Genomic DNA, 19,315 nt, shown 5'->3' on the forward strand with positions numbered 1-19,315 from the left:
TGTCCAATAGAATGACGATACTCTCATTCCCAGGTGTTAGAAATCATCAGTTAGTAAATGTGACATCTTTCCCTGTGAAATGTTCATCTCTTGCAACATCACTTTCTGCATTCTCACAAGATTATGGCAGAGATGTGCCTTCACAGTCCTCACAAGCTGTTGCATCCTAATGCAGCATGGTCGACCAGTTCTTTGGAGGTCAGATATGTCTTCTTTCATATTTATGAATTTAGGGACACAAAACACACGTGTTGAAAAGATTATTTTACTGATTAATAATAAAATAATAACTTGACATTTCGACCCCTGTATTGAGGTCATCATCAGAAGGACACATGTGTATAAGAACCAAGCTACATGCTGTTGCACTCTATACAGGTAAATTACATCTACATTGTTAACTAATATTTTTTCTTAGCCTGCCCTCTAGTGATAAAAAAAAAATTACCAATAAAAACTACAATAAACTCTGCTAAAGTCCTCACGTAGTAGGATTCTTCTGGAATTATACCGTTCATATTGTTATATTATGATTATCTTCTGGATTTGTACAGTACAGGTTGCTATTGAGTGTTCAGGAAAAAAAAAAAAAAAAACTTCAAGACTTCTTGTATTGAGATTTTTCCTTGTGGTTGTTATGAAGGTTGCAGATGGGTCCTCCACATTCTTCGAATGGTTAGACCATCATTTTTATTCAGATCATGTTTGAGCATTTCACATGCTTCCTTGAATTTTCCAAATTTCTGGAATGACGTAACTGGATAGCTCAAATTTTAGTTATAACACTTTGGCTTGGGTAGATGCTAAGTTTTTTTGTGCCCCGTGGATCTGTTCTGTTAACAACGCTTTTTCTAGCCTGGCATAGATACGGAGCGCTTTAGCTGATGTAAACTTCTTCTTTAGTTTAATGCAGTTGGGTATTAAGTTGGTGTCTCTACATCGTTTCAAAAGAAAGAGAATGTCTTCTGTATTGTCATAATGATTAATAGTTTGATACACAAACATCCTATTGATCCTGAATGTTTTTAGAATGTTGCAAATAACAGGTGGCTACATTCCAACCTTGTGAAGTGCTATAACAGCTAAAGTTCTCATAATCTCCCCACTTGATGTTAATCCATACTGCTAGATAAGTTTCTCTACTGATAGATGCATAAATGTTAGCAACGCACAGTGGCACTAATGGAATTAATAATTCGATACACAAAAATCCTATTGATCTTGAATGTTTTTAGAATGTTGCAAATAACAGGTGGCTACATTCCAACCTTGTGAAGTTCTCATAATCTCCCCACTTGATGTTAATCCATACTGCTAGATAAGTCTCTCTATTGATAAATACATAAATGTTAGCAGCACACAGTGGCAATAATGGAACTGGGCTAGTGCAGAAGTTGTAATAGTATTTATAACCTTATTTATGAGTGTGTAGTTAAATATATGAGGATACTAAGCGTTATCTCAATGGTAGAAATCATCATTTTTCCATTTAGCAAAATAGTGTGTGTGTGCGTGTGTGTGTCACCATATTATTATAATACTCTGGATTAGAGAAAGCTGCAGAACTTTTTTGTTGGATTGATTAAATATTGTAATTGACAAGAACATATATTCTTGCTTTTCATCCTTATTTTACTGAAGTAAGCAAACAAATGTTTGCATGTGAAATGTCACACTAAACTGCTTTATATCCCATAATATATTCCACATTTCCTCTTCTCAGGTACGTATACTACCTACGTAGTATACGTACCTGGATGATATGAGTACTCCTCCAAGTGTTTTTTGCTGAAGTAACTCTCACAACAGCAGAGCTGTTTTAACACTAGGGTTTTCTGTAATATTTAAACGGTGCAGTTAAAATAATGTCTCAGTGACCTCAGCTATGCAGATGATATAGTATTAATAGATTCATCTTTATCCAAGGTGCAACAACACTTTGACAAACTATGCCAAGTTGCAAAAATATTTGGATTGACAGTTAACTCAAATAAAACTAAAATACTCCCACATATAGCACAAGGTTCCATCATTACAGAACAGACCCAACTTTTAGAAAAAGTAGAAGATTACCAATACTTACTCTCAAATATAAATAATATTGAAAATAACATAATATTAAGAAAATATAAAGCTCTCAATCAACATGGGAGTGTAAGAAATATCTGGAAATCACCCTCATCACCTTGGAAACAAAAGTTAGACTTTACAAAGCAATCTCTCGAGTAATCTTCTTATATGGTGGAGAAACATGGAATGTTTCCATCCAAAAAGCAACAAAAACCATTAATAGCTTTTCTTTTAAGTCCTTTCTTTTAAGCTTACAAGGTGATCCAAATACATTTTTGAAAATTATGGAGACAACTACCGTGTTTGAATAAAAACCTTAGTTTAGTATAACTAAAATCTACATTCGATGTTTCAACCTTTATGTCAAGGTCATCTTCTGGAGCGTACACACTATACACAGAAAACAAGCTGCACTACAATCAAACTGTTTGTTAAAGTTACTGACCCTCCATTAATAGCTTTAATACAACCTGCTTAAGACTGTTACTTGGTTACTCCTGGAAGGACCATATTCGTCATTCCACTATGTTAGAAAAGGCAGAAGAGTCTCTGTAGCTCAGTCAGTATAGACGAAGCCCTTTGGTTGGAAAGACCTGGGTTTGATTCCTGTCAGTGCGTGAGGACCCTTTATCTGGTCTCTTTTGACGAAAGGTGAGTTAACTGGTCTCACATGGAGGCAGGGGATTTTTTCACCTGGAAACTCGGATTTTTCGTCCTCCAGAACAGGCAAACCAGCGCTGTGAACACACACAGATTACAGTCATGAATACGTCCCAGCCATATGCTAGTCCTGAGCCCAGATAAAATTGTGGGGGTTGGGGAAAGCAATGATGAACTATCCTGTAAAAATCTACCGTAGCACCAGAAATACTTTGTGGGCAATGCCTACAAAGTCGCCTACAGTCGGGAATGACGGAAAGGGAAAATCAGTCAGTCAGAAGAGGCAAACCAAAAACCCTTGCTTGAAACCCACTGCAGATGTCAACCTGATTGATCTGGACATCCTCCTTCTCAATACTCTGACATCTTAGTTTTATATGCTCCCTCAAATGGACAAAGATGAAGAAGAAGACCGACTAAACAATTCTGGCAGTGTATTAACCACCTTATCAGCACAAATACTCTCTCTCCATGAAAAATAACTGAACTGGCTCAAAACAGAGAAGTCTGGAAAGCTACATGTAATAATTAACTTTATCCTATTCCTATGTATTTCGTTCATTTCCCTGTTTAAAAATTGTAAATAAATCACGATGATGATGATTTAACAGGTGCATTTAGCTACTTCTGAAGATGATACCGATAAGAAATCAAAAATTCGAATATAAATTGCTATTGATAAACTTATTCTCATCATGAAGGTACTGACAGTGACCATGTATTCCTATTCAGGACTTTTATAAAGAAGATTTTTACTCTGCAAAATATCCAAAAATAGTTTACAATCAAAGTATATTTTAAAGAAAGAATACTCAAATTCATTTGGATCCTTTTTTTTTTTTTTTTAAACTTTGAAAACTTCTTTTTTTCATAAAATAAAATAAAAATAAATAAATTTTCTCTTAATAAATAAATTAAACTCCATTATTTTCCATAAAAGATAGGGAGTGTTCACAGCAACAAAAGTTAAAACACAAGCTAGATCGTAGTTGTAGTTTTCGCACCAGAAAGTTATATCCTAAATAAACATTAATTTTAAACTATACTGTCAGAGTTATTAATGTTCAAACCTCGCCTGGCGCATCCATTTTCAGTATAAGTGGAATTGTCGTACGCAGAGACATAAAGGCAACATCCAGCTGACCCCTCACATCCAAATCTTCCATGAGAAGAAAATTATGATTAATCCACATTACAACCTGGAAAGATGGAAGGAAAAACATAATTAATAAAAGAGTGAATGAATTTTATTAATCTAAGAAATATTACATAAAAACACCCACAGTTTGTTTTCAAAGAGCAAAAGTTCCATTTTTTGTGACTGAGTGTTTTAATGAAAAACAATAATAGCCCATTATTATTTCACTTTATTTTATCTAGTACCATATTTTTGTATAGATAACGCGTGCGTTATGTTATCTATACAAAAAAGTCTAAATTCGTTAAAAATGAACATGCGCGTATACATTTGAAGGAATGAGAGGTAAATCAAATGTAATAACAAAACTATGGTAGAGGTATTACTTAATATTTATTGAACATTACACTATTCAAATCCAAAAAATTCTTCATCAGACTCAATATTGAAAGAATCAATTGCGTTAAAATTTCGTTTGGTATTTCCTCAGCTTCATAATCATTGTCACCGGACACCACTGCATTCCCTTGTGCTTTAACGAAACCATTTCTAACACAGTTTTCACTTACAGCAGCCCAACTTTCTACAATTCATGTAACTATATTTTTATATGACGTCCTTTTGATCTGCCCTGTTTTGTTATATTCATGGATGCCATTCATCATCCAATCTTCCCACTTAGCCTGCAAATTCTCTTTGAATGGTTTATTTACTGCAAGATCAAGGGGTTGGAGTGTTTTTGTTAAACCACCTGGAATGACGGCCAATTTGGAATACTTACAATTGTTTTAACTTCTGCTGTCGTGTGTGCCCTACACGAATCCAACACTAACAAAGATTTAGTTGAAAAATACCATTTTTCTCTTTCGCCGCACATTCTTCAACCAAAATTTCATAACCTCAGAATTTATCCAACCTTTATCATTAGCAGTAACAATAATATCTTTGGAATCACAACCTTTTGGAACAGTCTTTCTTTTGAAAATCACCATCAGTGGCATTTTGGAACCTGCAGTTATGCAGAGAACCACAGTAAATTTAGACCTTTCGTGCCCTGTTGAAGCAACTGAAACCTCTTTTGCTCCCTTCACATTCACAGTCCTAGAACTAGGCATGTCAAAACTTACGGGAACCTCATCCATATTCCCAAAGTGACAAGCATCAACCCCCCACACAAGTTTTCTCTCAGAAACAAACGAAATTTAGCTACTTTCGCTTCCAAGTCACACAGCAATTTTGTCCAACACTAGTGGAGGAGTGCACACTTAAATTGTTTCTCTTCGTACATCCAAAAACCCAAGATGGATAGGCCTTGAAATCCTTTATATTATCGTTTTGCGCAATTCTTTTCGATTCCTACAACACATGGACAGTAGATATTCTCATACTTTTAGCGCTTTCACTAACAACCCAATCAAACAGTTTTTTCCCATGGTTGGCCGCAAGCACCTTCTAAACTTCATAGCACATTTCCTTGTATGTAAACATTTCAGGACTGTTTCAGTCTTTCACCATTCACGAACACTACTTTCTCCAACACTGAACAATCTACCAGCTTCACGATTCCCTTTTTCCTTTGCTACTTCTACCACTTCAAGCTTGAACTAAGTGCCTCTGTAGCACAATTAGAAGAATGACGGTAAGTTGCGCCCTTCAATTGGAAAAGGCCTAGGTTTGAGTCTCGTCATGATGGGAGGATTCTTTATATGGACTTTTTCAATCGAAGGTGAGTTAGCCGATCTCATATGGAGGTAGCAGGGGTTTTTTCCTCCCGGAAAATCGTTTTTTTTTTTTTCATCCCGCATACAGACAAATCAGCCCTTCAGAACACATGCAATTTACAGACAAAAAATACTAGCTGTGGTGGTGGTGGGCGGTAGATGGCACTGATGTAGATGACTGGTAGTAGAGGTTCGGCATAATGGTGGAGACGGAGAAGTTGTACAATAGGTGTCCTCCCACGATGAAACTTCGGACTCCTTGGAGGTGTCATGAATAATAATAATAATAACAACTGCACTGTGTAGGATTTTCTCCAAGAAGTACTTCTGTCTTCCATGAATAATTCAGATCTAATAACAAAATATAAACAAATAATGATTTACTTGAAATATTTTAAAACAGGACGTACGAAATAATTGACCACTGCTACTAGCAATGCACGTACTTTTAAAGAATTTCTCCGTCCTCTGTCTCTACTTCCTAACTCTACCGCTAGTTGGCACATGTGCATTATCTATACATCAAAAGGAGTCATGAAAATGTTAGGGGTGCGGGTTATCTATAGAAAAATATGGTACTTATCTAGTAGTTATTGATCTTGGACCTGGCAACACCCCAATGGAACTAAGACTCAAATTGATCATATCTTAATAAATGGCAAATAGATAAGATCAGCCCAAAACTGTAGAGCATACAGTTTTGGGCTGACCATAGAATTAAACTCTGATCACAGAATTGTAAGTGCATGATTAAAGCTATGACTAAGAGCTTCCAAATCACAGAAAAAACCTCAGATACAATTGGGAAGAATTAAATGACTCTAACAAGGCATATCAATTTCAACAACTCACAAAGAACAACCACCCACAAGCAGTATCGAATGATAACACAGACAATATATTTAAAGCAATAACTAGTATCATTCATCAAGCAGCCTCCCAAACATTTCTTCAATCAAACACAAAAAGTGTAGGCAAAGACCGGGTAACCAAAGAAACAAACTCACTGATTGACAAGTGCAATCAAATAAAAAGCAAAGTAAAAATCTAAGATTCTGTTCAATACAAAAATGAACTAAAGCAACTAAACATGGAGGTATATGAAGTTCTTTCAAAAGATAAAGAAGCCTACATCCAGAACTTCTGCCAAGAGCTAGAAAACTGTCAAAATTGCAAAAGATAAGAGAAACTTAAGTTTTAAAAGAGGTAAACCGTGAGTAGACATATCGGTACACAATAAATAACGGAAAAATCACGTAGAAAGATTATTTATTAGTATAATTTTCGCCTGTGTGTCACAGGCATCTTCAGTACATTAAGCTCAAAATTAAACACTAACTGACAATTCCCAAAAGCGCACCTAAGTAGCTGGTGTAAGATAACTAAAAAGGTCAATAACTTTCCTAAAAAAAAAAAAAAATTAATACAATAAAAAGTTAGGAAAGATTAGCTGATTTGTAAAGTACTATCTCCCATAAAGGGGATGGAAGTAAGCCATCGGATCTGCTTAAGTTAGGAGAATGAAGTAGAGTTTCACATGTTTCTTTATAGAGACGTTCCATGAGAAACTGACTTTTGTGAAGAACTCTTGTCTTTCTCTAATGAACTCTGTGTCTAGTGAAGATAGCATGTTTAGAAAGTCCAGACTTTTCAGGTTTAAAGTATTCAATATAAGATTGGTGTTCTTCTAGCCGAATAGAGGCAGATCTTCCCGTTTGTCCGAAATAAGATAATCCACAAGAGCACGGAATCTGGTAGACACCTGGATGATTAAGATGTGGAAGCTTGTCCTTAGGAGAAGTGAGAAAGGTGGATATTTTTCTAAATGGTCGAAAGGCAACAAAAATATTCAGTGGTTTTAAAACTTTTGCTATACGTTCACTGATGCCTTGTACATAAGGGATAGTAATGCATGTTATTTCCTCTGTGTTTGAAGAGGAAGACATATTAAAACTACTCAAAGTTCTTTCAATGAAGCAATTCTTATAACCATTAGATAGAAAGGAAGAAGTTATGTATTGTAGTTCTTTCTGTAAAAGATCATCTGTAGAACAAAAGGAGTGGGCCCGATGAACCAGTGTTTTCATAGTTCCTGCCTTTTTTTGACTGGGATGGTGATGAGATTCCGCATGGATATAATGGCCTGTATGAGTCTTCTTTCTATAAACTGAGAAATGTAGGTTACCATCTGGTTGGCGAAGAATTAGAAGATCTAAAAAGGCTAACTGCTTATTTGATTTTCTATTTCTAGGGTAAACTTGATCCTGGGATGAAATGCATTTAACTTAGTGAGAAATTGTTGAAGTTCATCAGAAGAGCCATTCCATACAGCAAAAATGTCATAGACATATCTGAACCAATGTGTAGGTCTGGGAGAAATATTGTCAAAGATACGTTGTTCAAAATGTTCCATAAAGAAATTGGAGATAGCAGGAGAAAGAGGATTACCCATTGCTGTTCCTTCAATTTGTTGATACAACTTATTTTTAAAGGAAAAATAATTTATTACAAAATTTATTACAAAATCAAATACGTTTACAATGTCCGAAGGAAATTCCTGTTGTAGTAATTCAATACTTTCCGAAAGAGGCACATTTGTAAATAAAGAAACAACATCTAAACTGATCATGATATCAGAAACGTCCAAATGAAGATCTGAAATTTTATTTTTGAAATCCAAAGTATTTTTTATATAAGTATCAGTTCTTCTAGTTGAAGAGGAGAGTAAATTAGATAAAAATTTTGAGATTTTGTAAGTGGGGCAACCTATACAATCTACGACTGGTCTCAACGGAATGCCTGGTTTATGAACTTTCGGAAGACCATACAATCTAGGTGGACGACCGAAGAAGGTTTTAAGTTTTTTCTTTTGATCTTCATTCCATGTAGATACATTCTCTATAAGAGAATTAAGTCTCTTCAATTGACTCCGGGTAGGATCCGATGTAAGAGGCCTATAAGTTGAATAGTCGCGAAGTAAAAGACACATTTTTCTCTCATATTCCTTCCTATCTTGAATCACTATAGCCTTCCCCTTATCAGCTTTTGTAATTATTAAATTATTGTTATTCTTCAGTGATTTCAATGCTTTAAACTCAGAGTAAGAAAGATTAGGACAATAATAACATAGACGATAATAACATAGATCGAGGTAATTACAGCTTACCTAGATCCAGTAATAATACTATTGATATAGATAAAGTAGTCATAAATGTTTCCGGACGTCCACTAACAGACTGTGAACATTTTGTTTTATCAAAAGGATATGATTTCGCTGTTACGTCGAATAAGGTGCCAATTATGGATTTTTTTCATAACATAGACAGGGGTATTCGATCCTTATCCCAAAAAACAGCCAACAGATCACGTTTTGAATGTGCACAAATTCTTTTTCATGCCAAGCCTCCTCGTCCTAATCTTTCTTACTCTGAGTTTAAAGCATTGAAATCACTGAAGAATAACAATAATTTAATAATTACGAAAGCTGATAAGGGGAAGGCTATAGTGATTCAAGATAGGAAGGAATATGAGAGAAAAATGTCTCTTTTACTTCGCGACTATTCAACTTATAGGCCTCTTACATCGGATCCTACCCGGAGTCAATTGAAGAGACTTAATTCTCTTATAGAGAATGTATCTACATGGAATGAAGATCAAAAGAAAAAACTTAAAACCTTCTTCGGTCGTCCACCTAGATTGTATGGTCTTCCGAAAGTTCATAAACCAGGCATTCCGTTGAGACCAGTCGTAGATTGTATAGGTTGCCCCACTTACAAAATCTCAAAATTTTTATCTAATTTATTCTCCTCTTCAACTAGAAGAACTGATACTTATATAAAAAATACTTTGGATTTCAAAAATAAAATTTCAGATCTTCATTTGGACATTTCTGATATCATGATCAGTTTAGATGTTTCTTTATTTACAAATGTGCCTCTTTCGGAAAGTATTGAATTACTACAACAGGAATTTCCTTTGGACATTGTAAACGTATTTGATTTTGTAATAAATTCTGGTTATTTTTCCTTTAAAAATAAGTTGTATCAACAAATTGAAGGAACAGCAATGGTTAATCCTCTTTCTCCTCCTATCTCCAATTTCTTTATGGAACATTTTGCACAACGTATCTTTGACAATATTTCTCCCAGACCTACGCATTGGTTCAGATATGTCGATGACATTTTTGCTGTATGGAATGGCTCTTCTGATGAACTTCAACAATTTCTCACTAAGTTAAATGCATTTCATCCTAGGATCAAGTTTACCCTAGAAATAGAATCAAATAAGCAGTTAGCCTTTTTAGATCTTCTAATTCTTCGCCAACCAGATGGTAACCTACATTTCTCAGTTTATAGAAAGAAGACTCATACAGGCCATTATATCCATGCGGAATCTCATCACCATCCCAGTCAAAAAAAGGCAGGAACTATGAAAACACTGGTTCATCGGGCCCACTCCTTTTGTTCTACAGATGATCTTTTACAGAAAGAACTACAATACATAACTTCTTCCTTTCTATCTAATGGTTATAAGAATTGCTTCATTGAAAGAACTTTGAGTAGTTTTAATATGTCTTCCTCTTCAAACACAGAGGAAATAATGCACATTACTATCCCTTATGTACAAGGCATCAGTGAACGTATAGCAAAAGTTTTAAAACCACTGAATATTTTTGTTGCCTTTCGACCGTTTAGAAAAATCTCCACCTTTCTCACTTCTCCTAAGGACAAGCTTCCACATCTTAATCATCCAGGTGTCTACCAGATTCCGTGCTCTTGTGGATTATCTTATTTCGGACAAATGGGAAGATCTGCCTCTATTCGGCTAGAAGAACACCAATCTTATATTGAATACTTTAAACCTGAAAAGTCTGGACTTTCTGAACATGCTATCTTCACTAGACACAGAGTTCATTAGAGAAAGACAAGAGTTCTTCACAAAAGTCAGTTTCTCATGGAACGCCTTTATAAAGAAACATGTGAAACTCTACTTCATTCTCCTAACTTAAACAGATCCGACGGCTTACGTCCATCCCCTTTATGGGAGATAGTACTTTACAAATCAGCTAATCTTTCCTAACTTTTTATTGTATTAATTTTTTTTTTTTTTTTTTTTTTAAGGAAAGTTATTGACCTTTTTAGTTATCTTACACCAGCTACTTAGGTGGCGCTTTTGGGAATTGTCAGTTAGTGTTTAATTTTGAGCTTAATGTACTGAAGATGCCTGTGACACACAGGCGAAAATTATACTAATAAATAATCTTTCTACGTGAGTTTTCCGTTATTTATTGTGTACCGATAAGAGAAACTTACAAAATAGCCAAGTCCCTGAGCACAGTGGAAAGGTAACCCAGAGTACCTGAGAATCAAGATAAAAGATGTAACCTTGCTTGAAAACAAGACCGAAGAACTTGATGAATGGAAGGCACACTTCCAAACACACCAACCCCAAACATTGATTTCATCTTGAAAGCCATAGTACCAGCAACTCTTAGCATCAACTGTGATGATTTCACCATGCAGGAGTTCACAATGGCCCTTCAGCAACAAAAAAGCAGGAAAATCAGCAGGAGCAGATAGTATCACAGTGCATTTAAAGCATTGCTCTATAGACATCAAAGAACAACTCCAACACGTATAACTTTGCACTTTTCTCTGGGAAAGTTTCTGAGCAGTGGAAAGAGGGTCTAATAATACCATTTCCAAAAAAAGGGTAACCTGAACAAACCTGAAAACTACAAAGGAATCAACACTCCTTTCTACTCCACTAAAAATCTACAATAGAATGATAGTAAACAGAATTGAACAGCATATAACTCCATTACTTCGTACAAATCAGGCTGGATTCCTCAAAAAAAAAAACATGGTACTCTAGAACACATTCACTGCATCAGAAGACTAATAGAGGGTTCAAAGGACAAGAACTTATCATTGCTTTTGAACTATACTGACTTTACTAAAGCATTTGATTCTGTTGACAGGGAACGTCTATGGGAAACACTCAAACTTTATGGCATTCCACCTAAAATTATCAGGGCAATCAAGGCAGTACTAGTTAATGGACACAAAACAGACAGTTTTCCCATCACTGCAGGAGTCCTACAGTGATGGGAAAACAAAGATATTAAAAATAATAAATTACACAATAACTACAGTAATTAACTTTAATGAAATGAAAGTACAGATATTTCATACTGAAAATAACAGTACATCATCAGTGTGTAGAAACAAGCAAATCATAGGAACGGGAATACAAAGTACATACAGCAGTCAGTGGTTTATCTATTAAAAACTGTTGCTGTTGCTAGAAATTAATATTAATAAGTAATATTATTAAAAACTATTTCTGATGGTTACATAAGATAAGCATCTTCCAAACTTTTGGGAGAGAGAGAGACAATCATTCCGATTTAGATTTGGACGATGTAAAAGGGCTTCGCAACTTTCTTTGAAAAGGTGTTCATATTTAAGCCTGCATGTATGGAGAAGACAAGCTTTATCCCACTGGATATTGTGTTTAGTGTCAATACTAGGATGTGTCAGATCAGACTTTTGAGATTTCATGTATTCGATATAACACTGATGTTCATTAATTCATTTTTCCACAGAACACCTTTGTTTGTCCAAAGTATGTTAGATTACATTCACACAGTATCTGGTAAATTCTAGCTAACGATAGAGGTGCCAGTTTGTATACTTTGTATTCCTGTTTCTTTGATATGCTTGTTTCTACACACTGATGATGTACTGTTATTTTCAGTACAAAATATCTGTTTCATTTCATTAAAGTTAATTACTGTGGTTATCGTGTAATTTATTATTTATAGTTATGCCACAGGTACCTTTAAAGATTAAAGATATTAAAAAATCAGATAGATGGGCACATCTGTATAAATCAAAACAATCATCTTGATGAAGTAGAGGACTTTGTAACCTAGGATCACACATTTTAAATTCCTTAACAGACATTAAGACAAGAAAACAGAAAGCATTCCAGTTCCACATAAGTCTTAATAAAGTATGGAATTCAAGCCTCATCTCAAAGGAGACAAAGATTTGTCTTTACAAGTGCACCAGCCAGTCTATCTTTTTATATGGCTCCCAGACCTGGAACATCTCAACAAAAGCATCAACCAATATCATAAATAGCTTTGGAACTACTTGTCTAAGAAATATCGTGGATTACTCCTGGTAAGACCACATTCCCAACTCTACTATATTAGATGAAACCCAGCAAGATCCTCTAAGCAGCACTGCTCAAAGAAACTCGGCCACCAGCTCAGACACCCACCCTTTGCACCTTTTGATGCTCTGATCATTTACACCCCTACAGATGGAAAAAGAAAAAGAGTCAGACTCCAAACTCAATATTGGAAATACATCAGCAATTATTCTCCCTGTTTCCCTCCAACTTGTCACATCAGAGCTTTGTCAATTAGCATATGATAGAGAAGCCTGAATGTCATAAGAACCTCCAAGTCCTATCTTAGTGTACACAGACTACTTATTTGTTTTGATTGATTTCCCTATTTATAATTGTAAAATTATAAATAAATGATGATGATGATGATGATGATTTTATCTAGTATATGGGGACATTCATTTAAAGCTCATTTTTCACCTATTCTATAAAGAATTCAGAAAGCATTTTCTATGATAAAATCAACACGCAGTACTTGTGTACACTTTAACTTCATCTATAATGGATATAAATATCATTTGGATATCATAAGCTGTTATTTTGCTGTAGGTGGGATTAGTTTGACATCACATCTAAAAATCAACACATCACTTACCACCTTCCCAACATGACAGCAATATTATAGCGATGTGTCTCTCTGGCTTAGCATAAATATTTTAAATGCAAAACAGCTTACTATTACTTGGAATTCAGTTTCCAATTCAATAACAGTGATAAACAAAAACACATTATTGGTTTTTGGGTAGTGTGGACTAAAGTGCCTTCCCTCAGTGAGTCCTTGGACTCCGGGGAGGTGTTGTATAATAATAACAATACTATAAATAAATAAATAAACAGACCATAAGAAACATATGAGAATGGATTGCTGGCATCAATTTAGTACAATATAATTATGCAGCACTTCATATAAATACTAGATATTTGTTTGGCTTTTATATTCTTGCACCAATTTCAGAATTCTTCCATAGGCTTTCATGTATTTCCCTCTATGTATGTATATATGTGTACAACTATCACATATTTCATATGTGGTAGATATACGCATATTGAGAGATTACTTAATGTTGAAAAATTTCAGAGTACTGGATGATGCGTCACAAATTCTGTGACTTCAATGGGATGTTGCTTCATTTCATCAGTGAATCTCCTAGACCAAACACCCACCTGTGAACATATGCCAAAGAAAGACATGAAGAAATCTGTGTGGTTGCACTGACATTTCCAAGGCACTTGGTTAGACCTCACATGGCAGCCTACTTAACAAACAGCCTTTATGTGGCAAGTTTTCTCTCTAGTGATTTGCTATATATTGTGGTAGTTAGTTTCTTCCACAAATGCTCAAGTACCCTTCCTACTGTATCTAAATTACTTTCTTTCACTGACCTTCAAATCCTATCCATAGTTTTTGCTGATAATAGTATACTCTTTTTTTAATTAAGGGGATAATAAATCCCTCATTATTTCAAAGCTGAATAAGAAACTCAAAGATCGAAATCTAAGCGTTTCATGCCGAAGAACGTTCGGCAAGTCCAAGCATAAGTCAATGCTTGGTGGTACAACACTAGGGCAACTCGGGACAAAGGTGGAGCAAGCTTCGATCGCTGTCCATAATTTCTCATAATGTAAAACGCAGCTCCTAGGAGATGCATTACTGTTTACATTATGAGGGAAGGTCACTACCCAGACCAGTTTCGACCTTTATTGAGGTCTCATCAGTGAGTAGGTAGACCTGGATAATACCAAGGTTTTAGTGAACAGAGCTTACATACTTTACTACACGAATTGCCAGAAAGGTATACCCATATATTATTACTACAATACAGAGCCAAAAGGTGCTTTTTTTCGGCGGTGTAAATTATTTAATTAAGGGGATAATAAATCCCTCATTATTTCAAAGCCGAATAAGAAACTCGAATATCGAAATCTAACAGTTTCATGCCGAAGAACATTTGGTAAGTCCAAGCATAAGTCAACACCTGGTGGTACAACACTAGGGCAACAAAAAGCAAAGGTGGAGTACTATATACTCCACCTTTAATAAATAAATAATAAATTACAGCCTCCCTATAGTATAGCAATACAATAGGGAGGCTGAAGATCAGATAATCTGGAAATTGTCTAGATAATAAACATGAAACTTTTATTTCAAGCACCACTTCAGGCCTCTAATAAGTAGGATGATTGTCTCCTGCTGGTTATGAAAATTATTTAACATTCAAAGACATCCATAAATAACTCTGCCATAGTGGGATTTAAACCCACAGCCTGCTGGTTAGATAGTGGGGATACTGTCCAGTCATTAGGCATCCATTGGTCAACATCGATTTACTTAAAACCCACTGAACTAACATTTCCTCACCCTATTTCATTCCATCTAGCATGTCTTCTTTCTCAGGCAGTGTTCCCCAAGGACTACACTTCAAGCTGTACAAGAAAAACATTAAGATAAGCATTCTCTTGTCTTAATCTTTTGCCCACATACAACACTCATATAATATAGGTTTAGTAGCTTCTCATGTGTGAGATTAACATAATTAATAATTAAAAATTAGGTTTAGTAGCTTCTCATGTGTGAGATTAACATAATTACAGTTGATTCTCAAGAGGGCAAACTTGTAGGACTCTCACAAATAGTGTGATAGTGGATAGTGTTATAGTGGATAGTTTGCTTATTAATTTCCTTTAGAACAGCACTGTACCTATAGAACTATAATATTTTGATAGTTTGTTATAATAATATTTGTTATAGCAGTGGAAGTTGACTGGAATAATAAGTTTATTAACACTATGAAGATTGTATTATAATGTCTTCATATATTGCTAACATTTAACAAACCAGCATATAATAATCAAATATCCTATACCAATACCACACTATGATAATTAGATGATGCTTTTCAAGAAAATAAGGACTGAGAAGTGGAGTGACACAAGTTAGTTTCTGGTCTTGATAGCTACCATTTTTTTTTAAATTTTTTATTTTATTTTATTTTATTTTTATGTTGGGCCCATATACGAGAGGTTGACTGGTCAACCTATAGTACTTTAGTACCGTGTATGGGTAGTGGGATGGGAAAGGAGAAACTTGTTGACATTCGATTTAAAAGCTTATATATTGTATTCCTTGGGAAATACATCAGGAGGAAGACTGTTCCACAGTACAGCAGTAGCAAGGTTGAAGGAGGTGGAAAGAAACTTGTTTTGTGGGTTTCAAGGTGTACTGTGAAGGGATGTTGGGCGATGGCTGTACGTGTTTAGTACAGCCATCGCCAGTACAGCAATGGGCTTAGTACAGAGTGGGAGAATTATTGATGCTATTTCAGATGAGCATTTTCCATGAAAATATTTATAGAATATATAAATTGCAGAGACTAAATGCCTATGTGAAAGTGGGGGGAGTGAGTTGGTAAGGGATGGATCATTTATCAGTCTAATTGCTCTCCTCTGTATTGAGTCAAGCATTTTGAGGGAGCTTTTAGGAGACCCACTCCAAATGTGATAACAGTATTTGATAGCTGGGCAGATTTGTGATTTGTATAAAGTTAACAGCTGTTTTGAAGTGAAGTAACGTCTCGAGCGAAAGAGAAAGCCTAGTGTTTTGGAAGCTGAGGATGCAATGGTTGTTGTTATGTCTTCGGGTCCTCTTTTCTTTTACGATATTTCTTTTACCTTCTATCATATCAATCCTTAGATTCTATGCTTTATTTATCTCTCATGCGTATCAGAGATTTCGTTGCCGACAAATTTATTTTAAGAACGACTGTGCCAGCTGGCAACTAATTTCTGATATTCATATAGTTAACATTGATTAACATAGGGATCACGTGATGTGCAGTCGTGGTTCCCTCCTCTCTTTCTTACATGAATTGTTTCCCCTCCCTTACTCACACAGGTCCAAAAGTTTTTATAAGTGGTAACTCAGTCTCAGAGCAACAGAACTCATGAACTTTGATATAAAAGAATATATTTATTAAAACACTAGTATGGATACACTTTAAAAATATCAATGCTAAATTACCTTCTTTGAACTAAATTGAGAGTCTGAACCCCCCCCCCCCCCTCTTTAGATTAAGATTTCCAAAATTTCAATCTTTATGCTTAAGTAATTCAATGATATATCTCTGTCTTATGATTAAGTTCAGACTCGACTTATCCGTATAGGGTTACTTAATACTCATTTTCTAAGCACAATTAGATATAAACTTTATACATGGCATATCAAAGTCTTTCTAACTTATATTCTAACATGGAAAACAAATTTCAATTCTGCACAGTCTCTATGCCCCACATTTTAAGTGAAGATCAGGCTAATATCTAACACTACAGCAAATAGCTTCTTCCTGACAAACAGTTCAAAAGTTAGGTTCCCTCCTCGGCACAAGCTTGGAACGGCACCGGCTTACTTGACACAGACAATTAGTCCAAACAGTCATTAAGGCACTATGGGTAAGATAATGTATGGAGCTCCTCAACACCTTGGCTCCCTTTCTTTTTTTTTTTGGTTTACAATTCTAGAATATATATGAAAGGGTTGTACATTACCATCTTGTCTTTTTTTTATGGGGTTTCCTTGACTCCCCCCCCCACTTTCACTTCCGATATGGCAAGACTTCCATATTCCCTAGCCACGTGTTTCTATGGCCTGCGACTTACTTATGCTTTCTTCGCGAAGGTTGCCCTTCGCTGGCTTTACATTGCCGTGGTTCACCAATGGCTCCTTACTGAAATTCTGACTTCATTCCTTAGGTAGCTTTAATCGATTATGTTACAACAGCAACTGGGAGATTGTTGCTGGGCACCGGCAACAAGCTTCTTCAGCTTTCAAGGCTTGGACAGGAACAGAAAACAAGAGAGCGTTTGAGTCTCATGCCGCGCCCTATATCACCCTTGCGAGCACCCTCTCTCATTGACTATGTCATATATTTAGCTACGGCCGACTGGTCACCTTAATTCTGATCTGTTTTAACATGGTTCTAAAACATAGATCTTTTAAGCACATTTAAAAACAACAATTGGTACTGAAACACAGTTTTCCTTTGCTTATTTTACAAGGACAATATTAGTTCTAAACACAGATTTCCTTAGCTTATTTAATGTTAATAATCTCAGTCGAGTTGATATACCTTTGAGTGAATATATATACAGAACTCCCTTAGCCCTGTTCTTGAAGTATAAGCATATCCTTACGTTTTCATTGTCTCTGTGTTGGGTCGGAAACAAATTGGCTTACGGATAGTGAGTCAGCCCTTTTTCCGACACAACATTGTGATGTGTTTATGCCAGGAGAGGCCTGATATCAAAAATAACACTGGGGAAAATGGTCCTTTTTTGTGGAAAATAAGACAGAACTGGATTTTACTAGCATTGAAGTTGATGAGGTTATCTGAGCCCCATCGGAGGGTGTCTTAGAAGTTGTGGTTGATGTTCTGTGGGTTGAAGTGAGTTGTGTAGGGTAAGGTTTAACAAATGAAAGGGAGGAGTGCAATGTGCTGTCTTCTGCAAAACTGCGTATTGGGTTAGAGGTCCACTGGAGTAAGTCATTGATGAACAGAAGGAAGAGGGTCGGTGAGAGACCTGAACTTTGTGGGACCCCAGCATTAATTGGATGGTGAGAGGATAGGGAGCTATCTACCATCACACATAGTTTGCGTCCAGACAGAAAGCTGGCAATCCATCTGCAGAAGTCCTGACACGGTTCAAATGATGGAAGCTTACTTAGTAAGTCTTTGTGCCAGACCTGGTCAAAGGCTTTAGAGATATCAAGTGCAACTACTTGGGATTCGCCAAATTTTTCCATGGCATATGTCTAGAGATGGCTGATATATGAAAGCAGGTCACTTGTTGATCAGCATTGACGGAATCCGTACTGCTGGTCACTTAATAGCTGGGTACCTTCAAGGTAGAGTAGGAGTCGAGAATTGATGATGTTCTCAATCACTTTAGATAGGATTGAGGTGAGTGAGATAGGGAGGTAGTTAGATGGCAGCGATTTGTCACCCTTTTTGGGAATGGGTTGAATATATGCCAATTTACAGGCTTTGGGATATATATACCAGTGGCGTAAGAGAGTGTGTACAAATGGCATAGGATAGGAGTCAATTTTGCTGCACAGACCTTCAGGACAATTGGAGAAATGCCATCAGGGCCAGGAGCTTTTTTTGTGTCTAATTTTGAGAACAAGTTTATGATCTCTTTCTGGCAAAATGATACAGGGGGCATTGTATGTTGGACCGTTGGAATGACGGGGGGGGGGGGGGGGCATTTGCCATTGTCAGTTATGCTTGCATTGGAGGCAAATTGTGAATCCAGGAGATTAGCTTTTTCTGTGGGTGATGTTGCAATTGAGCCCTCTGGGTATGATAGGGGTGAGAGTAGTGTAGGGCAAAAGTTGCAACCAATTGCTTTGGCAAGAGACAAAAAGGCATGGCTGCTGCTAGGACAGGCTGCAAGTTTCCTGCATTTTGTCCATTTAAATTCTGTTTTGGAATCATTGATAATTTTTTGCATCTGTTTAGGGCTTCAGTAT

At 36.0% G+C, this 19,315-nt stretch overlaps 1 protein-coding gene across 1 annotated transcript in view; it reads right to left on the reverse strand.

The window, feature by feature from the left end:
- LOC150097442 (BBSome complex member BBS2-like) overlaps positions 1 to 19,315 on the reverse strand; it is a 539,668-nt gene that overhangs the window by 78,495 nt on the left and 441,858 nt on the right. The window contains exon 16 of the mRNA XM_090406918.1: positions 3,801 to 3,929. Coding sequence (XP_090263044.1) covers positions 3,801 to 3,929 — 129 coding nt within the window. The remainder of the gene's footprint in view (positions 1 to 3,800; positions 3,930 to 19,315) is intronic.

The sequence above is a fragment of the Typopeltis vanoorti genome, chromosome 17, assembly GCF_054136105.1.
Source record: "Typopeltis vanoorti isolate ZY-2024b chromosome 17, IOZ_Tvanoo_1.0, whole genome shotgun sequence".
Classification (NCBI taxonomy): domain Eukaryota; kingdom Metazoa; phylum Arthropoda; class Arachnida; order Uropygi; family Thelyphonidae; genus Typopeltis; species Typopeltis vanoorti.